Raw genomic sequence first — 25844 nt, 5'->3', positions numbered from 1 at the left:
TAAGGGATATTAAAATGTGTTTACATTTATGGCTAAGATTGGCCCAAGTGGGAGGCCAAGGTGGGGGATTCTGATGAAAATTTTGGTCAGGGATGATTATGAGATAATCGCACTAATCGAATAAAGCAGATTCCCTAAAAAACTTTACCCATTTTTCCATGAGACTAGGTAAATAAGTTTGGACATTTTTATGGCCTTAGAACGGTAAACTTGTAACTTAATAAATTCCCTTTATAAAAGCCAACTCATTTCTGGTATATTGTGTTTCTGGCAGCATTAACCAACTTAAGAGATTCTGATACCAGGAAAGTGGGGTGCTGCAGCTTGAAAATACTAAACATATTAGAATGGCTTTTTAAATGGATGAGGGGAAGATTCTGGAAGACTTGCGAGGAGCTTGGTAGAGAAGGCCTGGAATGCTCTGAAGAGACTGTTAGTAGAAATTGAACTCTAAGCATATTTCTGATAAGGTCTTAGAGAGAAATGATGCATGTATTACTGCAAACTGGAAGAAAGGCAATCTTTGTTTTAAAGTGACAGAGAATTTGGCAAAATTATGTGCTGGTATTGGATGGATGGCAGAATTTGAAAGTGATGAATTTGGATATTTAGCAGAAGAGATTTCCAAAAGAAATGTGGAAAATGCAGCCTGGTTGCTCTTTGTAGCTTAAAGTAAAATGCAACAGGAAAGAGATAAGTTGAGAACAGAATTTTGGGTACAAAGAAACCAGAAATTGATGGTCTGAAAATTCTGGGCTTTCAGAAAGTGAGAACCCAGAGAATAGTGCCCCACATGAAGATTTAACCAAACACAGAACCAGTTAGCTATTTCAGAAAAACCCAGGATTGGAAATGGAGTTACCTGGAAAGGATTTCTAGAAAGTTCTATTTCCTGATGGCTTTGATCCCTACATGCTACATGGAAAATCAACAAATTTACTGCGAGGTCTATTTAAATGAAACCATTCCAGTCTGGACTTAAAGGGGCAGAAAAGGGACAAATTGAAGGAAAAATTATTTCAGAGGCAGAACCGTGGCAGCTAAGGTCTGAAGCCAAAATATCTCAGGTTAGGAGAGCACCTATGCATTTGGAGAGGGTGAGTTTACCCTGAAGGCAGAGGGTAGGCCTTCTACAGCAATGTTCAGGAAGAGTTTTGGTGCCACATGCCTAAGAGAAGGCGGAGCAAATTCTTTGGGGATTGGGGCAAGACCTGCTGTTCTGAGAGGGTTGCACATGTGCTCCAGAGATGGCAAAGAGCCTGGATGCTAACCCAATGTTTGGAGAGAGTGGAGTCAAGAAGAGGGTAGTGTTCTCTAAGTTCCTCAAGCTTGCAACCCTCATTCCAGCATTTGCAGAGAGCAGGGTCATTGTATAAGTGCTTGGAAATGGTGGGACTACCGCTTTCTAAAGCCCTGAGGATGATAAATGACTCTCAGATTTTGCAATATAATGGAGTTTGCTCTGTAAGTTCCAGAACTGTTTCGGTCCAGTAACCCCTATGTTCCTCCCAATTTCTCCCTATGGAAAGGGGAACATGTACACTATGACTGTTCCTCCTATGTAAATTGGTAGCAGATAACTTGTTTTGAGTTTCACATGACCACAAATCATGTCTGTAACTGACTTTGATGTGATTTTATTATTACTGAAATGGTTTAAGGCTTTGTGGTACTGTAACGGACCAAATGCATTTTGTATGTGGAAAGAGCATATCTTTCTGGAGTCGAGAGAGTAGAATGTGCTGGTTTGAAAGTGTTGTGTACCCCAGAATAGCCAAGTTCTTTAATCCTGATTCAATATTTCCACGGAAATGTGATACAGCCAATTATGGGCATGACCTTTTGGATTATTTCCATGGAGATGTGATACAGCCAATTATGGGCATGACCTTTTGAGTAGATGGGGGTGTGACTTCATGCATTTAAGGTGGATCTTGATTAGTTTACTAGAGTCCTTTAAAAGGAGAGACATTTGGAGGAAGCTCAGAGCTGACACAGAGACACCTGGAAATGCAGAAAGAAATGGTCCTGGGGAAGTTGTTTGAAACCAAGAGTCAAAGAACCAGCAGATGCCAGCCATGTGCCTTCCCAGATGACAAGGAATTTGGACACCACTGGCCTTCCTTGACTAAAGGTTTCTTTCTCTGGATGTCTTAGTTTGGACATTTTTATGGCCTTAGAACTGTAAACTTGTCCTTCAATAAATTCTCTTTGTTCCATTTCTGGAATATGGCTTTTCTGGCAGCTTTAACAACTAATACAGGATCTTAGCAGGCAGTACACAATTTTCATTTGTACATGATTATGAAGTTAACATGATCACATAGATGGTGTCTTGCAGATTTTGCCACCATAAAGTTACTCTTTTTTCCTTTTATAATCAATCAGTATGTTAAAAAAAATTTTTAATCAGTGTTTTCTGGAGGAAGTAGTTAGAGTCTCTGCAAATATCCTGTTTGACATTTACCTCTGACCCACTAGTTTTAGCATGATTTGATTTTTTAAAATATTTTATTTTGAAATAATTTCAAACTTACAAAACAATCACAAAAATAATATGAAATCATATAGAAAACTCCAAAATTCCCCACTTCCAGATACTCAAATCCACTAATTCTAGCATTTTGACACATTTACTATTTCTCTTTATCTTCTAAAGGTTTGAGAGCTGTATATCATTCTCCTAGAGCACTTAATACTGTCACGCATATTTCCTAAGAACAAGGATATTTACTAGTATAACTAAAGTCCATTTATTAGGTTCAGGAAATTTAACATTGATATAAAGCTCTCAGTCTATATTCCAGTTTGCATGTATGTCCCAATAATGCCCTTTTGGGCAAGTTCTCCTCCATTACTAGATCCAGTCCAGGATCATTTTTTCTTTTTTCTCGCATCGGCAGGCACCGGGAATCGAACCTGGGTCTCCGGCATAGCAGGCCAGAACTCTGCTTGCTAAGCCACCATGGCCTGCCCTAAACCTTGTAGCTTTTTGTTTGTTTGTTTGTTTTGTTTTTTGCATGGACAGGCGTGGGGAATCAAACCTGGGTTTCCAGCATGACAGAGAAGAACTCTGCCTGCTGAGCCACCATGGCCTGCCCCAGGATCATATTTAATTGTGGTGTTTTGGAGTTGAATGTATCCCAGAAAAACAGGTTCTTAAACTTAATACATGATCATGTGATTTTTCCCTTTCAATTTGTTAATGTGCTGTATTACATTGATTGACTTTCTTATTTTGAACCACCCATGCATGCCAGGAATGAACTCTACTTAGTTGTGGTTTATAATTCTTTCAGTGTTTCTTTGGATTTGATTTGCAAATATTTTGTTGAGAATTTCTCCATCTATATTCATTAGGGAGAGTGTCCTGTAGTTTTCCTTTCTTATAGTATCTTTATCTGGTTTTGGTGTTAGAGTGATGTCAGCTTCATAAAATGAGTTACTAGGTAGTGTTCCTTTTTCTTCAAAATTTTTTGGAAGAGTTTGAGCAGGAAAAGTGTTAGTTGTTTTTGGAACGTTTGGTAAAATTTCCCTATGGAGCCATCTGGCCTTGGGTTTTGCTTTGTAGGAAGGTTTCTGATGACTGCTCGAATCTCTTTACTTGTGACTGGTTTGTTATTCACTGCTGGTAGGAATGTAAAATGGTATAGCCACTGTGGAAGACAGTTTGATGATCCCTCCGAAACCTAAATAACAAGTTACCCTATGCTTATCAATTCCACTACTCAGTATTTATCTAGAAGATGTGAAAGCAATGACATAACACACCGATGTTCATAGTGGCATTACTCACAATTGCCAAAAGGTGGAAACCATCAACTCTTCAAGTATCCATTAACAGATGAGTGAATACACAAAATGTGACATATACAAACAATGGAATATTATACTGCAGTAAGAAACAATGAGATTCTGAAGCATATGACAACACAGATGAAACTTAAGGACATAATGCTGAGTGAGACAAGTCAGAATACAAAAAAACAGATACTATGTGACTTCATTAATATGAGTCCCCTAGAAAATGAAATCTCAGACTCAACATTTGAATATAGGGGACCTAAAGACAGAAGCTAGAGAAGAAGGAATGGTTACCTAATATGTACAGACTAGTTAATGAGGCTGAACTTAAAAGTATGGGAATGGATAAAGGTATGGTAGTTCACTAGAGGGATTATAAGTAATGGTGCCATATTCAAGGTGAATATTAGTGAAAGAAAGGGGTTCGTTAAAGTCATGTATCTCACCGATTAACACTACAATTACCAATAAGCTATTGCATGAATTACTTCAAAGGTATGACATTTGTACAAAAAGTTAATAATAGGGTGGTATACAGGAAAAATTACCTATTGCATGCTATGGATTATATTTAACAGGAATACCTGACTAGTACCACAATAATACTATGGGTAAATATTGGGGGGAGGATAAATGTTATGGGGTGTTTAGGGTTTTCTCTTTGGTGTGGGAGTGTCTGTAACTTTTCTCTTTGGAGCAATGAAAAATGTCTAAAATTGAGAGTGATGATGAATGTACAAACGAGTGAGGATACTGTGAGACACTGATGGCTTATTTTGGATAGAAAATATACTATGTGAATTTCCTATTTAAAATAACACAAAATCTGCAGATTAAAAATAAATAAATAAACAAATAAACAGAAAGATAAAAGTGCTAGAGAAAATGTAGAGAGGTATACTGATTCAATGTTGGTAGCATAGTAGAATGGTGCAGTCCGTTCTGGAGAGTAATACAGCAGATTCACAGGAGGCTAAATATAGGGTTGCCATATGATTCAGCAATCTTGTTACTAGGAATATACTTGGAAGAATGGAAAACAGGGACTAAAAGAGACATTTGCACACTGATATATATGGTGGAATTATTCACAACACTGATGAATGGAGGAGGTCAAAAGGTACATCAATTGAGAAGCAGAAGCATGAACTGTGTGTGTATACATATGATGAAATATTGTGTGGTTACAGAAAGGACAGAAGTACGGCATGCAAAAAGGTGAACGAATGTTGAGGACATTTTATTGAGCAAAATAAGCTGAGAAACAAAAGGACAAATACTGTATGGTTTCTATTGGAAAATACTTAGGAAACTAAGGCCTAGATTGTAAGCTCTTATGGCAGCCAAATTCTTTCCTAAGATTTAAATGTTACTTCTACATTTTGAGATGTTGTGCTCTATCTTAACATCTCAAATAACTTGGTATTTCTCTGGAACTTCAGGTACATGTGTGACATCTAAGACTCAGAGTTAGAGTTCTGCACCTCTGAAAGTCAGCATTACTCCATTCAGCAACTGTTACAGACACCAAAAAAGAGATAACTCTTTAATTAGAGATGAGAATGAAGTTGATCTGGTTGATTAAGGTAATTCAGTACACAAGGTAAAGGATGATAGCGTCTATATTTTATAACTTTACATTCTGTGTGAAACCAAAGCACAAGATGTTTACTTTGTCCAAAACTTAAATTTTCTGTAGCATACAATCCAACTTAACCTGTCTGGCCAGTTCATTTGAACAACCACATGGAGCCTAGAATAGGGAATGAGATCTCATAATTCTGTACAGCTTAATGTAATACCCTGATAAATTCCAGAAAATGTTGGGCAGATAATAAAAAAGCATTGGCAAAGTTTTTTGAGAGACTGAAGGAAAAATATGGAACTATTAAACGCCCCACCTGGGGAATTTCTGATATTCTCTCTATTAATTTGGGACTCCCAAATTAATAAACCAAGCCCTCAATCTTGAGGCTTGCAATTATGTAACTTACTTCTGTAACTGGGAATCTAAGCCTACCTATAATTATGCCTAAGGGTCACCTCCAGAGAACCTCTTTTGTTATTCAGATGTGGTCTCTTTATCTCTAAGACCAAAACTCTTCAAGTAAACTCATTACCCTCCCCCTCTATGTGGGACATGATGTCCAGGGATGTAAGTCTCCTGGCAATATGGGATATCACTCCCAGGGATGAGCCTGTACCTATCATCAAGGAATTGACAATGCCTCCCTGACCAGAAGGGGGAAGAGAAATGTAACAAAATAAGGTCAGTAGCTAAGGGACTCGAAACAGAGTCGAGGCTATTCTGGAGGTTTCTCTTATGCAAGCTTCAGCTAGATATTGTAAACTGCCATGGTATGCCAAGTCCCAAGCGATAGTCTTACTGAAAACTCTAAAGAATTCCCAGGGCTCTATCTGAGGCTCTGTCAAAGTTTTATTTACTAAGTTTATTTTTCAGAAACTTAAACCCTCCAGACTGTTCTATGCCAGATAAGCCCTGAAGTTCAGAGGCACCAGTCTCTCCAAGAACATCAACTAGTTGCAACACCACACTGCATAATGTCAATACCCCTTTCAAGATGAAGTTAGAATGATCATTGTCCAAATATCCTTGGAGATTAGAAATAGGATCAGATGAGAAGGAGGCATTAACAAAAAAGATAGGATTTAACAAATGATTGTGACTTTTGAATCTTTATATTGCTATTTCTTGCTAGTCTCTAGTGTTTTAGAACGGCTAGAAGGAAATACCTGAAATTGCAGAACTGTTATCTATACCATACTTTGAAATTTTCTCTGTAGCTACTTGTTAAATGTTCTGTGAAATTAATGTTTTTTCTGTTATATTTCACAGTAAAAAGTATTTTTTAAAAATCAAAAGAGTTGGACCTAAAATAGAATGCTGAGGACCCCCAAAGCAATGATATGGTCCAGAGAAAGTAGTCATTTGTTTCAGAAATAGAATATATAATGCTGAATATCCTAGAAAGAATGAAAGGATACAGAGAAGATTAGGGAAATGAACTTAACTTGAACTGGAAGATTAAGTTACCAAGTGCGGGTTAGTTTACGGTCTTGAAACAAATATTGAGGTGGAATTTGACAGTTCAGATGTAATGGAAACATTTCTTGAAAGACTTTAACTACCCAGACTCAATCAAGATGAAACAGATAGCCTGTAGTTCCTATATCTATTAAGAAATTGAATATGTAGTTAAAAACCTTTCCACAAAGAAAGCTCTAGGCCCAGATTCACAAATGATTTCCAACAAACATTTAAGAAAAAAAAATACTAACTCTACACAACTCTTACAAAAAATCAAAGATGGGAGAGTAAAGCTCAACTCATTCTATGAGGATGTAAGTGAAAATGGCAGTATAGGGAACTTTGCAGGACATCCCTCTCCAGCAACACCAAATCTGGCAAAAAAAAAAAACACCAAAAAACCCTGCCAGAATCAACCTTATCAGGACTCTAGAAGCTAGTCAGAGATCAATAGCTACCAAAGTGAATGTTTAACGAGGATGCAGGCCACTGAAATAGGGCAGGAAATGTTTGTGGCCATATAAGTTAGTCTTGTCTTATCCTGCCCCCCACCCCGCCAACATAGTGGCCATCATGAAGATGACACCCTACATTTCTCATGTGGATACCTGGTCTTGAAGACAGCAAAGCAGATTTTGTTCCCAAAGAATTATGCTATTTTGACTTGTCTGTGGGCTCCCTGAAGGACTGATGCAAGGGGCCAACTTTTCTTTACCTCACTAAGAACTCTCACAGGCTGAAGAAACTCCTATGGCTATAAAGAAGATATCAGTAGAAAACACTGAAGTTCATATGAACTATTGGCCATATTAACATATGGCTGCCTGGGCAAAAAGTAAGAATTGAGTTGAGACAAACAAAAAACATGCCGAAAGCCAGGGAGAAAAATCTGGGCAATAACAATCTTTGAGGCAACAGAGCTTTGAAGAGCTCCTAAGTATACTGGAGACCTAGAAGGGCACACACATGTTCAGGGCAGGACAGGTGTTCAGAAAAGAACCATATGCTTTCTTTGTTGGTGTTGTAGTTAGGTTCAGGTTTCAACTTGGCCAGGTGAAGGTGCCTAATTGTGTTGCTGTGGACATGAGCCAATGGTATATGAACCTCATCTGTTGCTCATTACATCTGCAGTCGGCTAGGAGGCATGCCTGCTGCAGTGAATGATGTTTGGTTTAAATGGCTGGTGTTTAAATGAGAGAATTCAACATAGCACAGCAAAAGCAGCTCAGCATATCTCATCTCAGTATTCGCAGCTCAGCCCAGGCCTTTGGAGATGCAGAAAGGAATCACCCCAGGGAAAGTTGTTGGAACCCAGAGGCCTGGAGAGAAGGCCAGCAGAGATCACCCTGTGCCTTCCCACATAAGAAAGAACCTCAGTTGAAAGTTAGTGGCCTTTCCTCTGCAGAACTAACAAAATAAATCCCCTTTTATTAAAAGCCAACCCATCCCTGGTGTGTCGCATTCCGGTAGCTAGCAAATTAGAACAGCTGGCTAGTCTTTAGACTCAGTACAAGAAAGAAGTGAAGGCTAAGGCATAGTTATAAAATACCCAGATAAACATCAAATTAGTGATTGGACCAATCCAGAGCCATTCTGCAAAGACCTAAATAGTATTTCTGATTTTCATTTTTTTTTTTAATTTGTACATCATAATCAAAATGTCCAGTGTTTTTTTAATAAATGAAACATACAAAGAAATGAGAAAGGATGGTCCATTTGTAGAAAAAAAAAATTAACAGATACTGTCCCTGAGGAAGCACAGACATTGGAATTACTACACAAATGTTTTAAAATCAATTGTCTTAAATATGCTCAAACAGCTAAGGAAATCACAGATAGAGAAATAAAGAGAACCAGGAGAACAATGTCTCAGCAAATAAAGAATAACAACAGAGACAGAAATTTTAAAAAGGAACCAAACAGAAACTTTGGAGATGTAAAGTACAATAACTAAAATGAACAAAAAAATCACTAGAGGGGGTTCAATAGCAGATTTGAGCAGTCAGAATAAATAATCTGTGAACTTGAAGGCAAATAGATTGAGATTACATGGTCTGACGAGAAGGAAGAATAGAGCCTGAGAGATTTACGGGAAACCTCCAAGGACACCAACATATACCTAATTGAGAGCCCCAGAAGGAGAAAAGAGAGGAAACAGCAAAAAATATTTAAAGAAACAAGGGTTGAAAACTTCACAAATTTGATAAAAGGCATGAATTTACACATTCAAGAAGCTCAACAATCTTCAAGTATGATATACTCAAAGAGTTCCACACCACAACACTTTGTACCAAAGATAACAAAAGAATCTTGAAAACAATGAGAAGTGACTAGTCATATACAATGGATCCTAAATAAGATTAATAACCAATTTCTCATCAGAAACCATGAAGCCAAAAGACAGTGGAATGACATGTAGTGCTGAATGAAAAATAAAAAGTCAACCAAGGGCGGGCCACGATGGCTCAGCAGGCAAGGATGCTTGCCTGCCATGCCAGAGGACCCAGGTTCGATTCCTGGTGCCTGCCCATGTAAAAAAAAAAAAAGAGTCAACCAAGAGTTCCACAGCTGGCAGAAGTATCCATCAAGAATAAATGAGAGAGAGGAAAAAAAAAAGACAAACGAAAAAGAAAAATTAAGATACTTTCAGATAAAAAAAAGCTGAGGAAATTTGTTGTTTGTAGACTGCCCTGCAAGAAATGCTAAAGGGAGTCTAAAATAAAAGGATACTGCAGTAACTCAAAGTCATATGAAGAAATAAAAACTGGTAAAAGTAACAAGTAAATAAAAAGTATTATTGTATTTTTACTTTGTAACACTTTTTTTCCTATATGACTGAGAAGACAGAATATAAAATAATAAATATAAATCTATGTTAGATAATAGGTACACAATGCATAATGATGTCAGATGTGACAATAACAATAAAAACAGGGACAGATAAAGATGTACAGGTGTTGGTCTTACTAATATGAACTAACATTAATGAGTGAACTTGGAGAATTGAAGTTAAGAACACAGGCTATCAGGAGATAAAAATACTGTAGAGATTAGGTAACCTGTGCTGAAGGAATCCAGACTGTGTAACAGGACTGACAGTAAAAATTCAGAAATGGATAGCACAATAATACCTGATTGAGCACAATAATATAAGTACACTGAATGAAGCTGAATGTGAGTATGATAGAGGGAGAAGGGCTGGGGCACATATGAAATCAGAAGGAAAATTACAGGATAAAGACAGACAGTATAATTTAGGGATGTCCAGAGTGGATAATGATAACTAAGAAATTAATCTATTTTTGCATATATGCTATATTTCACAGTTTAAAAATATTTTTAAAAAAGATGTATAGGTTCAGTTTTGCTTATTAATGAAGCTAAGCTGGCATTAATTAAAACTAGACAGTTACAAGCTTAAGATGTTCATTGTAATCCTCAAGATAATCACTATGAAAATAACTAAAAAATATACAGAAAAGAAAATGAGAAGGGAATCAAACTGTACACTAGAAAATTAATTAAACACAAAAGTAGGCAGTAGTAGAGAAACAGAGGGACAAAAATACATGACATTCAGAAATAAATAGTAAAACGACAGAAGTAAGTCATTCCTTAGCAGTACTTACTTGAAATGTAAAAGGAGTAAACACTCCAATTAAAAGGTAGAGACTGGTAGAATGGATAAAAAAACATGATCTATTTATATGTTGTCATAACAGACTCACTTTAGATGCAAAAACCCAAAGGGTTTCAAAATAAAAGCATGAAAAAGATGAAGCAAAAGCAGTGCTCAGAGAGAAATTTATACGTGTATACAGATACATTAAAAAAGAACATCTAAAATCTATAACCTAGTTTACATCTTAAGGAATGAGAAAAGGAAGGACAAACTAAATCCACAGCTAGCAGATGGAAGGAAAAAATAAAGGTTACAACAATAAATGAAATAAAGACCGAAAAACAACAGAGAAAATCAACAAAATGAAAATTAGTTCTTTGAAAAGATTAACAAATTGGCAAACCGTTAGTTACCTGACAAAGAAAAAAAGAAAGATTCAAGTTGACTAAAATCAGAAATGAAAGTGGGGACATTATTACTGAGGTTACAGAACTAAAAAGAATTATAAGAGAATACTATGAACAATTTGTACTCTAACAAATTAGATCACCAACCCTTCTAGCCTCTGAAATGAAGGGTATCATAGAGAGAATGAAACAGATCTATAAGTATAGCATGTTTATAATTATAACTTCAGAAATGGTAATGGATAGTGAGATGATCCAACTTACATAAAAATCAATTATGAAAGTATTTCATGTAAATATTTGTACGATGTTTTCAGTATTATAGCAATATTTTCCTAAATGGCAGGAGCCTTTGAAGATATTTCAGTGTTGTGAACTACATTTTTAATAAGCAAAATTTACAGGCCATACCTTGGTTTCTTGCAGGTCTAAATTTCTATTAGTGCTGAATCTGTAAATCTGCACTAATTAAAACTGTTTGTATCACTCTCAAGAGAATAAGATGGAGTTTCAATAATGTTTAAAATATTAACATGCAATTATTCCAGCTGCTATTTAATCTGGCAAAATTCAGACACATCAGTTAGTCTCTCTAAATAACTTTCTTTTTTTTTTTGCGTGGGCAGGCTCCAGGAATTGAACCCAGGTCTCCGGCATGGCAGGCGAGAATTCTGCCACTGCACCACTGTTGCACCACCTTCTAAATAACATTTCATACTTGGAAAAAACTGAATGGAAAAATGGTACTTTTATTAATACTGAAAAACTTGAAAACATACCATAGAAATCAAATAAGTTAGATTTTTGGCATTAGGCAATGCTAAAATCTGTTAACATAATTAGCAGCCTATTTTTGCTTTAAACAATATTAAAACATATTCAATAATAAATCCTCTTTTTAATAATTTAGATTTTTCTTACCAGGCTATTTTCTTTCCAGGCTTCTGGGAACTTGGGCCTCTGTTTTTCCCTGGATACCAGAACCTGCATATCTTCAAAAGTAGGATGGTTTCCAACTTCTGTCTGAAAAGCCATCTGGTATTCTGGTACAGATTCACCTGTGTATTTTCAGAAAAGAAGGACAGAATAAAATTTCTAACAATCATAAAATGATAGAATAATTAGGCTACCTCTGATAAACATGTAAGCAAGGAAATTTGTCACAAATTATTCTCTAAAACTCCATAAGGCACATAGGGAAATTCTAAAGAGACCTTGCTGTGGGTTTAATGTATTATTAATAAATGCTTTCATTTGGTTTAAAAAGTTTGTTGAACAGACCCTTCCAATATGAAAAATTTAGAATGGCCACAGCTCAACACCCCTAAAGAGAGGGATGGAAAGATCAAAGGTGATGGTGGAGTACACAGTGAAGACAGGATTTAACAAAAGAATATGAATGCTGAATCATTAAATTGATCTCTTTTAGTCTCCAGTATCTTACAGGAGCTAGAAGTAAAATCCTAAAATTATGGAATTGTAATCCATGTCAAACTCTGAAATATGTTCTACTACTAATTGTGGTGCTGTGTTTTGAAATTTATTGCTTTTTTGTATATATGTTATTTTTCACAAAAAAAGGAAGAAAAAAGTTGATTGTGCTGATAAAAAAATATTTAGCTTCCTATATTCTGAAGCAGCTAGAAGGAAAATCTGAGAGGATTGCATTGTAGCTCATGACAAACTCTAGGATTGGTCCTGTAACTACCTGTGAACAGTGCTTTGAAAACTATTGCTTTTTTATTTCTTTGCTTTATATATATGTTATACTACACAATAAAAAAGTTTAAAAAAAATTCAGAAGAGAAAGAATATCAGGGAAGGTTCAAACACAATTTCCTGTGTGCCGATGCTAAGATAAATGAACTTTCTATAGCTTTTAGATGAAATTGAGATATGAGACATTCTTCTGGTTTATAAAATGTTTACATATATATATATAACATATATAAAACATTCTAATTGTTCCTGGAGGGTGGGGTGGGGTACACAGCAGCATGGTACTAAAAGAAGATTTTTTTTTTCAAATAAAGGAATACAATAAAAAGAAATGTTTATTGAAGGGGTGCAAGGGTAGTTAGTGGTAGAATTCTCGCTGGCCACGCGGAAGACCCAGGTTCAATTCCCAGCCCATGTACTTCCCCCAAAAAAAGAAGCAAACAAACAAAAAACCAACCAAACAAAAAAATTCAACAAATGGTGCTGTAATAATGGGATACACACATGGAAAAGAGAATGAAATGTTACACCTGCCATACAGCATACAAAAAAAAAGGTTGTTAATAAATCTAATGGTATTTCTAAATTATCTCTACTATTACTAAATTTAGGGGAAAAAGATTACTATATATACAAGATATATTTAATACCTGAAAATATTCCTGATCCCATACAAGGATGGAAAGCTGTGAAGATGAGAAAAAAGTCCAGGCTCTAGTACAATAAGCATGTCTATAAAACCAACTACAAGTAGATATGTGTTTATAGGAACCATGTCTTATGTCATTGGCTCTATGAATAGCCCAGCCAGATGGTATCAAATGTCACAGAAATTTTTATGATAATGGTATTTCACAGAAAAATCAACATATTGATACAAAAATTCCTCTTAACTAAGAAATAGTATTCAGATTAAAGATTTAAAAATATCATTAGTCTACTATGTTTAATAACCTTATTCATTACCAAAGCATAACTTAACTACTTATAATAAAAAGCTTCTGATTTTTAAAAAAACGTATGATGAAATTACAGTTATTAGTAAACCAATTGAGCCACGCAGATGATCACAGGGACCAAAACCTAGAAAAACCAGTGACCTAGTCAAAATCTTGGCAAAGCAGGCAGAAGAACTAGAGACTTTTCTTGTCTCCTTTCTCCTTCCCCTGCTCTATTAAAATGACAGGATAAATTACAAGGAAGAACAGGAGAATGGAGGATAAAAGGCCATTAAATTCTAATCCTGACTTCATCTCCTCCTTGGAAAAGTCATTTAACTATTCCATGTTTCAGTTTTCTTGTCAGCAGAAAGGCAACCAATGCTTTCCTTATCCCATTCAATGAGATGAAGATAATACAAAGCTAAAATGAACCTGAAGAAAAGTATGCTACAATTTATGCAATTTGTTTTGTTTCCATTTGTATATTAAAAACAATCTATAAATACTTGTGCTCCATCAATATAAAAAAAGATTTGCAAAGATTAATGCTATAATCTATGAAGCATAGCCCAGGTTTATTTGAATACTGGGCTATCTGTAAATGTAACTGATATTTCCACATACTCTAAACATCAAAGTTGATACATACTTTTGATCAATGACCATTAAAAATGAACTTGAAAGACCAAACTAAAGGATTTAATCATGTTAGTTAGTATATCATTTTCTACCTTGAAATCCTGTATGATAAAATTTCCCTATTTACCAACATATCTGATCTGTCCCTCTGAGACATACACCACACACATACACCATACAAGTGACATTCTTTAGTTAATTTTTCTTCAAATGCTGATTTCATAGAATAATTCAAAATTCACAATTTCACTTATTTACTTTAATCAGGTAATTATAACTAGAAAACTTGCTAAATGAAATTGATATACAATCTTGTTTTGTGACTGGAATGATACTAAGAATTACCAAATGTATGTTCACTAAATCTTTGTGATTTTAAACCTAATTGTTCAAAAGCTACTCTTTAGAGATAACAGTTAGGAGGCACTGAAGACACAAAGATGAATGTTAATGACATCGTCATGGAAGATACTAGTTTTACTGGGTTTATTTAAAACTTTACAATCACTGAATTACTAAGGTGAAATTTCAGAATCTCATTTTTTTTCAAACTGTCCAAAATAGATACTATATCTAAGAATATCAGTTACCATTCCCTGCCTCTCACCCATCTGACATTTGTTAATTAGGTGTCTAGCAGTTAGGGATAGCTTTAATCCCTTCCTCAAGTTACTCTTGTTCTCTTTCTTCCTTTTTCTCTCCCTTGACTTCTTTTTCTCTTCATTCCCTCCATCCCCCTTTTTAAACTTCACAAAATTTCATGTCTCCCTTGTAATATAAATACCTAACTCATTTATTTCAGTAATATTCTGCAGAGAGAGACAGCATTTACTACACATGGTTTCCATTTAGGGTCAAAGCATATACTACAGTCAGAGATAAATCATAAAAGTTTTGAAAAATGTCTTACAAGAAGTTTACAATTATTCTATTCTTTTTAATATTTTTGGTTCATCTAATTACCATCAATCCTGGTTCTGAAAGATTTCTAATACCACCTCCAAGAAACTATGATTTCCCCATTGTCTCATTATTTTTCTGATCACTTTTCAACTTCACTAATGTTTTTAGGGTGTCCCCCAATATTCAGTCTTTCATTTCTCTCTCTCTTCATTTGTTCCCTTATGGGAGTTAATCTACTCACGTGTTGTTAATTACCATCTACGTGTAGACAGTTCCTAATCACTTTAACCTTAGTTCTTTCAATATCCTCTTCAATTTCTTTTTAAAAATTTCTTCAGTATTCTATTAATACCCTATCCAAAAATCTCTAAAATTAACTCATCTTTCCTAATAATTTTCTGGCTGCCACCCTATTTCTCAAATTTCTGAATCTTTTTCATTTCTTAAACCCGTTTCTTCTGAGAGCTAACCAGAACTATAGATTCCTTCTCTGCATTTTCTTTCAGTTGTACCCCCTCTTCCCTTTTCATATCCAAGATTCTAATGTGTCTTGATACAACTCTCTTATTTTTCCTTTTTAAATGCCTCTACTTCTTTCTATTTCAAGTCATCCTACAAATCTGCTACAATAATGTTCTGCAAACAAGAATTAATTGCCCTTCCCCTATTCAAACACGATTTTGCTCTTTATTGTTTATTAGATCAAAAGCAGTAGTTGTTCTTCGAATAAAATAGTTGTTAAAAAATGCTGAGTGAATAATTTAAATCATGTATGTCACTAAAACAATACTTCCAGATTATTACTGTGGACAGAAAGGAAAGAAGGAAAGGGAAGGGAAGAAAGACAAAAAAGAAAGGAAGGGTGCTTACAATGTTCACAATGGATAATTCATTGCTTCTAATTTCCTATTGGGTCAACTCAGGAAATACTACAAGTACAGCCTGTCTCAAATGCTCAGAGGGTACCTAAAGAAAATGATGAGGGCCAAAGTAATCACAGAGAAAACTAAACACAGTTAAGCTATGGGCAAATAATTAAACTTCCACTCAGAAGTAAATGTGAAATCCTTTTGCAAGAAAATTTTCTGATTCATATCCTTCTGTAATAACATATGTGAACACTAGATGGCAGTGAACTAAAGGTTTAAATGAAAATTAAAAGATTCTTACATAAAAGCTATTTAATACAGGTAGAAAAAGTTATATTTTCTTTTATGCTTATTATTATGTTTCACTTCAAAGCATTCGGCTTTTAACAGCAATTTTCTTACCTGGGAAGAGGTCAGTGCATCTCATAAATATTTCCCAATAGATAAGTCCAAGTGCATACATATCTACTTGTTTCAAAGCTGATTCACAGTCCCTCAGGTTCACAGCTCCTTCTAGAACTTCTGGTGCCATATATCTGATTGTGCCAACCTGATAAATTAGAGTGATATTTTTTCAGAAACAGTAGCATACTCTGTTACATTAGTCATGACAATGACATGTTATTTGACTCTAAGCATGTCACTGAATCTCTGTGTACCTTATCTTTCAACTATAAAATGCTTTTCCAAAATAAATTTTGGTAAATCCATTCCACTGAATACTATTCACTTATCAAAAAAAACAAGATACACCTTTCTATGTGCATCAACATTAAAAAAATTTAAGACACGGTAAGTGAAAAAATTACAAAGCTATTATGTACACAACTTAATATTTTAAAAAACTCGTAACACATTTATGCATATATAGACATATATATGTGAATGTAGAAAAAAAGGATGGAAATGATATGCTCCACACTGTAATAGTGATTATTTTTAGAGAGCATATTTGAATTTGTGAGTTAAGAAAGAATATCTGTTTTATCTGTATTTTGAGAAACTTTCACAATGAGATTTTATTCATTTATCACTTGTTTCTTTAGAATTTAAGAAAATAAAAATTTAAATGTGCTTCTCTGATAGCTTAGAATAAAGATAAATCATAACATAGATTAGAGACCTTAGAAATCATAAAAAGTGACTATAGCTCTAGGCATTATCACTGACTCTTCATTTGAACCATGGTTTCTTACAAGCAACACTATGGACATTTGGGGCCAATTACTCTTTGTTTTGGGGGGCTGTTGAGTGCATTATAGGATGTTTAGCAGCATCCACTAGATGCCATTAGCACTCTCCTCCCCTCCCCAGTTGTGACAGCCAAAATGTCTCCAGACATTGCCAAAGGTCCCCAAGGGGCAGAAATCACCCATTGTTGAAAACTACTGATTTAAATAGAAAAGTAGCACTATTATCTTTCTGTCCTGTCAGTATACAGACTCAAGTTCCTAAAAGAGTTTACTTATATAACATGACACTTAAAACGTTGCCCATTGATCTTATGTGGTACCCAGAGAAGCCAAGATATCTTGATGCTGTGGTTTTTTAACAGGTGATCACGATGGGAGAATGACCTATAAATTCCTGAACTTAGGGATACTACAAGATGATCCCAACATTTTTCTCTAGAGTCTATGGTTTACATTCTTAGAGGTCTGTCTTGTCTAAAGTCCATCTTCAGACTACAATAAGCGGTGGGGGGGCTATAAAGAATGTTTCATAATGGCTCACACAAAGTCATGCAGTTATGACTGTGGCTCATGTGAACTCTTTGCCACAATCTGAGAAGTTAAATTACCATAACACACGCTATATCACATTTTATATTTACCTATATTTATAGACTTTGAATAAGGAAACTATGTCATCAGTAGATTGGATCCCATCTCAAACTTGTTAACTTTATTCTTCCTTCAAAAATCAGTTCTTACAAACCTCCTCTTAATTCTTATCAAAATGAGACGTAATTCATGATATTGTGAATTATTGATTACATATGTAGAACGGAATGATCAAAAGTTACCAATGTTTGCATTTGTTTGCTGTTTTTTGGTATTTAAAAAAAATTTAAAAATAAAAAAAGAATGTATGTGCTTGTACATTGTTTTATCAATAATTTTTTTAAAAATGAGATGGAATGACAGGGATTTCCAAAATGAACTGATTAACTTTACAAATTATGCAATACCATTTTATATTTTCTAATTTTGTAATTACTAATATGTTGCAATTGACAGCATATAAAGATAATATCCTGTGTGGTTAGTGGATTTTTAGATGTAATTCATTGTGTTTTCCAAAGTATTTTCTGTGATACCTTTGTATCCACTCACCTCACTTATGGCTGCATTATCTTCTTCCCCTGGCCTCACAAGTCTATTACCAGTCAGTTTCATGGACAATCCAAAGTCACTAATAACACAGGTTCCATCATTTTTCACCAGAACATTTCTGCTGTTTAAATCCCGATGGGATATTGCAGGTTTGTAATGATCTGTTTGGATAATTTCCAATATTTATTAATGCTTAAATACCACTATTAGACATGAAATGAGCATGCAAATAATAGGAGTTAACTAAATGCAGAAAATGGTGTTATTTTGTGTCCATTAAATTTCTAATATCAAAATGGGACACAGGAAACCAAAATTTTAACTCACAATCATCACTATTTTCTAGTATATCTCCACATAACTCCTGTTGAATAAATGGTTAAGTAGGCATTAAATAGTCAGCTATAAGTAAGAGCAACGTTGCTACTTCTAATTCTAACACATATCTGTTTTTTTCTCTTCATTCTAGGGTAACAAAAGGAGGCAAGAGAAGAAGGAATATTTGGTATAACCAAAAAAGTCAGCTTGTCTAAAACAAGTATTAATGAAAAACTGATGTAGCTCCAAAACTTCTATGTGTTCTATTATTTAGCCGTGTCTCTACACCCACCCTTAGTTCTTCAAATTTCACTACAAATAGTTTTATAGTGGATTGAGAGAAGAAGTGGAGAAGCTGGTGTCCTCCAGCAAGATCTAAAAACCTGTTCCGATTTTTACAGAGAAACAAAGCAGTATTACACTCAATGCATTACTTGTTTAATCTCATCACTAGACTACATGCTATTTGAAGGCAGACAGAGAATATGTTTTACAGGAATTTTAAAAGCTTGACACAGGGCGGGCCACAGTGGCTCAGCAGGCAAGAATGCTCGCCTGCCATGCCAGAGGACCCGGGTTCAATTCCCGGTGCCTGCCCATGTTTAAAAAAAAAAAAAAAAGCTTGACACAGAGTAAAGAAAAATAAATGCTTGCTGAGAGAGTAAATCTAATCTAAGCCCCTCATGAAAAACATTATTTTTTCCTACATCTATAAGGAAACCTTATATAAACCTTACACTAAAGAAAACCATAACTTTGAAAATGAAAAAAAAAATTCTGTAGCACAATTTTTGAAATTTATATAATATTTTCATATGTGTATAAAGAAATAGAGCAATCAAAACAAAGCTGATAAGCTTATTGTGTGGTTGTACTTAGGTATAAACAGACTCAGTATATAGATTTATTACTCTCATTAATGAATATTAGACTGTAATTTCAACAAGGAAACTAAAGACAGAAGTATAATGATCCTTTGATATAAAGAATAAAGTAACAGCTCATTTGGAAGAAAATACAGAAATTACCATATTTCTATATCTGAGTTAATTTCTAATTTTCTCTTCTTTCTACTTCCTGTTTCAATTTTCCAACGCTTTTACCAACTTGGCTCCTATTTAGTTCCTATAAGAATTGCCTATCATGCTCTGGATAAAACCACAACAAAAGTTTATGGGGGTATAATCTGTAGCTGATATTTAAATAGGAAAATACATGGAGACATTAGAAAATGTCTTCATACTAATACAAACTCAATATTTAAAACAAATGATCTCACACTGTAGGGAAACTAAGCTAAAGATGGGGATAAGGTACAATGAGTCAGTGAGGCAGGCAGAAGGGAAAACTGGGGAGTGCTTCCTGCTATGATTTTAGAAAGTAAAGAAAAGAGAAGGGGAGCGGGAGGGAAGAGAGAAGAAAAGAGATATGATGAGATGAGACAAGATAAGACTTAAAACACTACTCTTCCTGCTTTCACCAATGTGAAGCAGAAAAAACTTCCTTTTAAGTTGCCCTCAGTATTAATTTTCATCTGTTTTTTTTTGGGGGGGCAGCCGTGAGGGGGGAGCAGAGAAAGGACAGAACATATGATGATTATGCCCTGTGACACAGCACTTGTGCCAGTTTGAAAGGATGTATGTACCCTAGAAAAGCCATGTTTTAATCCTAATCCCATATACTAGGCAAAGCTCTTCCTGGATGAACAAATATGTCAAAGGAAAGCATGGCATAAGTATTATTTTCATTTAACTAGAACTTTATTACTTATGCTTTCCCCCCAAGCCACAGGTACTCTTTAGACTGCCATTGAACATACACAACTACAAAATTAAGATTTTCTCAGGAACATAATTATGTGAAAAATAACTTTCAAGCTCTTTCACAACTTAATTGGCTCTTAAATATTTTCAGGGGAAAGGAAGCCCAAGAATTTTGTATTCTTTTAAGAAACTGGTATATATAAATGATTTATTTAGATTTACTCTAAGTGTACAGTTGTAAGCTAATCTAAATATAAAAAACCAAAACAAAAACTCAACACTGGCAATTATTTAAAGAAAAAAAGAATCAACCAACAAAAATGTTTAAGAATATCTCCTCACAAAAAGAAGAGAATGTTATCCAACACAAAAATGAGAACTACATATTTGAAAAACACTCATTTTGCTTTGTCTTAAAATACAAATAAAAAATGGTAGAAGGAGGGATTCAAGACCATTTAGAATTGAGGCAAATCTATGTAAAAATGGAACAGAGTACAATGATTTTTATCTCATGAAGGAAATGACTGAAATGAAATTTCACAAGTCTTCATGTCTTGTGTTTGTACATTTGCGAAGGCTGCTGGAATGTAATACATCAGAGACAGATTGGCTTTTACGAAGGGGATTTATTTAGTTACAAATTTACTGTTTTGGGAAAGTACATGGTAATGTCTGCTGGCCCTCTCTCCCAGCTTCTGGGTTCAAATAGCTTTCCCCAGGGAATGTCCTTTCTGCATCTCCAAAGGTCTGGGTCTGAACAGCTCAGCTTTCTTCTCTCTCTTTTAAGCTTCCAGCTAATTAAATTCGTTACTCATTGAGGATCAGGTGCTCTCCTTAGCCAACCAGAGATGTAATCAGCTATAGATGTATTTCACATGCTGATGATTTAAATCCACAGCAATAGAACAGGACATCATCACCTGGCCTAGCTGACACGTGAACCTAACTACTACAACACATTAATGCAAAAAAATCAATGCACACATCACAAATATAAAGTTTGGATTTTTCCTCTTAGGTTTCTGATACTCTACCAAACCTCTGTTTAATGCATTTACTTCTACAAGCTTTCTCTGTTTAACAGCACATGCTATACAAGAACATATATATTGGTATTTTACTATGAGAATAATGTCTCATCTCAAACTAGTGATATGCCTTAAAACATATTCACTTATACTTATATATGTTTTATTTCCATCTTAAGAAACTGAAGACTTTTCTAGTGGGTCATTTTAAAAAGCTTTTAAAGAGTTTTTAATCAACATATTACAGAAAAAAGAATCTTGTTTTTTAAATGAAATCTTTTTAGTACTGTGGCATAATGTGCTTAATTTAACAGTTGAAGCATAAATATAGATTTACATTGCCTGTTTAATCTAATTCACAATAGGAATATGATTTTTTTAAAAAACATAGCCAACATGGGACTGTGTAGTTATGAGCAGTGAAATACTAGAAAACAGAAAATGAACAAATAAGATGATTTTTTTCTCAGTGGCCATTCATTATTTTGCTTTTAGGAACCTGGACGAAATTGTCTTCCTGGAGTTTCAAATCAAATGTTCTGGCAGTTCTAGTTGTTTCTTAGCTTCCTCAATATCACACTGAATTGCTGAAATAAATGACTAAAGAATCAAAGTTCTTTTCTGGTCTGAGGTAGCCAATGATGTCATATTAAAGATTTCCCCATAGAAGTCCTCTTTGAAGCTATGCATAATCAGAGTTTTCATGGACTTTTTTCATATTCTTGTATTATGTGTTCCATTCTATGCTCATCACCATCTTATGGACATCTTCGATTTCAACACCAGCTCAACCATAAGAAATGCCAGGGGATATATCAGCTGTCAGATTATCTACGACTTGCTCAGGGAAGTTAGCAGTGGGGATGCCTAGCTGCTTGGAACCATGACCTACAATCGTGATCGAAGTAGGGCAGGAGACTCATGATGCCACTGGCTTGCCACACAGGATCCTGCCCAGTTCACACATCAGCAGTCACCATATAGGCAGTGTCCAGAACTTCCAGGACCAACCAGAGGACATAGGAGGTAGCTCTGATGGTTGGTCCATGTGTTGTGCGCAGGATGGCTCTGATGACGTGCCACGGTTGGGTCCCTCACAGAAGTTACAGGGCGACTGGGAGGTTCTGTCTCCAACTGGGAAGCTGTGTTTCTGGTATTATTTTAATTATATATATATTTTTAAAAAAGACCTGAGAAAAAATCAGTCCCTCTATAGCTACTTACACACATACACATACACATACACACACACACACACACACACACTCACACTGCAAAGAAGCTGGAAGGATATGCAAAAAAATAGTTACAAGTAGTTTTCTGATGAGGTTTGAGTGATCTATGTATGATGTTCTTCCTTCATCAAATTTTTGATAGTAAGCTTGCACTGCTATTATTATAAGGAAAAATTCATAGGGAAAACCAATGACTCTAAATTTCAAATTAATAAATAGGTTCAATTCCTCCTTATTTCAAAGCAACGAACAGCTATATAAGCATTAAGAATATTATTCCTAGCTACCAACTTTCTACTTTAAACAGTAAAGTTACATTTGAGGACACTAGGCAGAATATTTGTTCTCTGAAAGATTACCATAAAATGCTTAAAACAGTATGGAATAGTTAAGAATTACTGATTGCATATGTAGAATGGTATGATTTCTAAATGTTGGGTTAATTTCTTTTCTTTTTTCCGTTAATTAATAAAAAAAAAACAGTATGGAATAATTGGGAATATTTTTTAAATAATTAGGTAAAACCATAAATTCAAAGAGCTACAATACTTACATTCAATAGCAGTAATATACTCAGATTAAAAAGGTAACTATTTAGTGATAACAATAGGAAATGTTTGAGAATAATAGTGGTGCTTAAATAAAACTCCTATTTAATGGCAATCATTCTTTTCAGAGTTTGCTTTAAAACCTTGCTGAATCTTGGAAAACTTGAAAAGGGGAATTAGAACGGTATTTTAAGTTCTATGCTAAGCTAGCTTTTAAAAGGAATTATTATATTTAAGAATAAAGGAGAGATTCTATAACTTGGCAGCAAGGGGACAGATAACCCAACTGAAGGATGGGCAGAGGGCATAAATGGACACTTTCCAGAAGAGGAGGCAGAAATGGCTAAGAGACATATGGGAAGTTCTCGGCTTCACGGGCTATTATTAGGAAGATGCAGAACAGAACCCAACAGGGTGTCATATTCCCTGTTTTCAATTTTTTCGGGTATATACCTAGAAGTGAGATTATCAAGTCATATAGTAATTCTATACCTCACAATTTGAGAAGCCACCACCAACAATGAACAAGTATTCCTAGATTTCTATATCCTTCAAACACCTATTTTCTTTTTTTTTTTTTTCATTTTGTCTTGTTTTTTGACATTCTAATGGGTGTGAAATGGTATCTCGTTTTGGTTTTGATTTGCGTTTCCCTGGTGGCTAGCGATGTTGAGTGTCTTTTCATGTGTTCATTGGCCATTTGTTTATCTTCTCTGGAGGAATGTCTATTCAGGTTTTGCTCATTTTTTTTAGTTGGGTTATTTGTTTTTTTGTTGTTGACGTTTAAGATAGCTTCATATATTTTGGATATTAAACCCTTATGAGATTTTAAAAAAAGAAGAAGAAGAAAGGGCCATAGTCCAAAAGGTTAATATGCTGAAGCTTATTAAAGAGATCCCTGACCAACTATGAAAAAAAATGTATTAAAGCTTAAAAACACAGAATTTAAAATAAGGAACATACTACAGAAGTCTGTGACACAGGCAAAGACAAGACTCCCCACCATCTGTTCTCCCCTTCCTACTTAGTAATATAACCTAATTTTATTTGAGGCAGGAATACACCAGCTAAAAAACTATATCTTATTCTCAATTACAGCTAATATAGCAGTGTAACTAAGTTCTGGAAAATAAAACATAAGCATAAAAGTGGGATTTTTGTAGAAGGGAGCAAACAATTTCTTTTACCACCCTTGCCTTCTCCCTGCTGACTAGAAAACAGCATGGTGGACAAAATGAGGTGATCTTGAAAATGAAAGCCATTTTAAAGAATAGTAGAGAAGAAATATAGGGGCCTGAAACCCTGATAACAACTATAGTGCCACCAAACCAACCCTAGACTGACTACGTCTAAAGTCATACATGAGAAAGAAAACCGTTTCTTTCTTATTGAAGTCACTATTATCACCCCCAACCCCAAAAGATTTGGCCAGACCTAATTTTAGCTCATAGAAGCAATGATTTATAAAAAGATACATTTGGGTTTTATACACTGAAGACCAACCCATAGAATAAGGATTCATGTGATATTAAAACTAAGGAAGTGATAATGTTTTACAGTTTATTTAAATAAACACAATGAATTCAGGGAAGATAAAACATAGCCTAGCTCAGAGGTTCTTAACTTAAGGTCCAGAGATGAATCCCCTAGAATCATAAAAAGCATCATTTTCTATGCATTCTAAATTTATGTATATAAACCTAGGAAGAGAGTTCAGACCTTTAATCAGATTCTCAAAGGGATCCATGATCCTTTGAATCTTGAAGTTCTTTTTCTTTCTTTTTCATTTCAAATACATTTCCTCATGCCATATCTTTCAAAAAAGCTGTCTAATAATAAATCTGCTGTAATATAAAATATCCATCTACTTTGAAGATATGATTAAAAATTCCCTTTGTGAATTCTGAATGCATAAGTGTGCCATTCCTCTTTCATTCATTGTCTTACCTCCTCGTGGTAATTCTGTGTGAAGATAGGCTAATCCTCTGGTTACAGAATGAGCCAGACGGCAAGAGCTCACCCAGTCACTTGTATGGAGACTCAAATACTTGCAAAGAGATCCCTATATAGAGGAAACAGTACCAAAAAGAAAGTAGAATTCATTTACTTTAACATGATCTAAATGAATTATGACATTTCAGAATGTTGAAAAAGTAAGACGCTTTATGAATGAAGATATGAAGAAGAGGATGGAAGGGAAAGGAGAATTTAAGCTTTATCAATTTTTAAGTCTCTGATATTAGAAATTATGAATGTTTATTTTTTCAAAAAGTTTCTTTAATCTATCAAAATAAGACAGAAAAATAACTATTTTAAATTTTTGTTTAATTATACTGCTTCTTTTACCAGTAAAATACAAGTACTGTATACTTTACAAGTAACAAAGAAAAGGTTTTTGTGCTACTCAAACTGTGCATCTACAACTGATAATTATCAGTCTGTAATAGGAAGAAAAGGAGTTATACCTGAAAGCAGAATGAATGTCAACGAAAGCACTACTCCCTTAATTGAGAAAGTCTTGCTAACAAAAAAAAAAAGAGAGAGAGAACAAGCTGAACTAAACAGTATAATTAATGATGTAACTGATTCACATACTGGCATGAGATCCTTAGCTCACTCCAGACCATTAATAACCAATACCACTCTATGTTACAGTGGTC

General features: G+C 34.7%; 1 protein-coding gene across 2 annotated transcripts in view; it reads right to left on the bottom strand.

Moving 5' to 3' along the window:
• Positions 1 to 25844, bottom strand: part of BMPR2 (bone morphogenetic protein receptor type 2) — a 250850-nt gene that overhangs the window by 36651 nt on the left and 188355 nt on the right. For both annotated transcript variants that reach the window (XM_077154739.1, XM_077154737.1), the window contains exons 7-10: positions 25132 to 25246; positions 18290 to 18450; positions 16356 to 16503; positions 11804 to 11940 (exon numbers count right to left, since the gene is read on the bottom strand). In XM_077154739.1, coding sequence (XP_077010854.1) covers positions 11804 to 11940; positions 16356 to 16503; positions 18290 to 18450; positions 25132 to 25246 — 561 coding nt within the window. The remainder of the gene's footprint in view (positions 1 to 11803; positions 11941 to 16355; positions 16504 to 18289; positions 18451 to 25131; positions 25247 to 25844) is intronic.

This window comes from Tamandua tetradactyla, chromosome 3 (assembly GCF_023851605.1).
Source record: "Tamandua tetradactyla isolate mTamTet1 chromosome 3, mTamTet1.pri, whole genome shotgun sequence".
Classification (NCBI taxonomy): domain Eukaryota; kingdom Metazoa; phylum Chordata; class Mammalia; order Pilosa; family Myrmecophagidae; genus Tamandua; species Tamandua tetradactyla.
The sequence above is the reverse complement of the archived record's forward strand: the minus strand, read 5'-3'. Positions and strand labels throughout refer to the sequence as shown.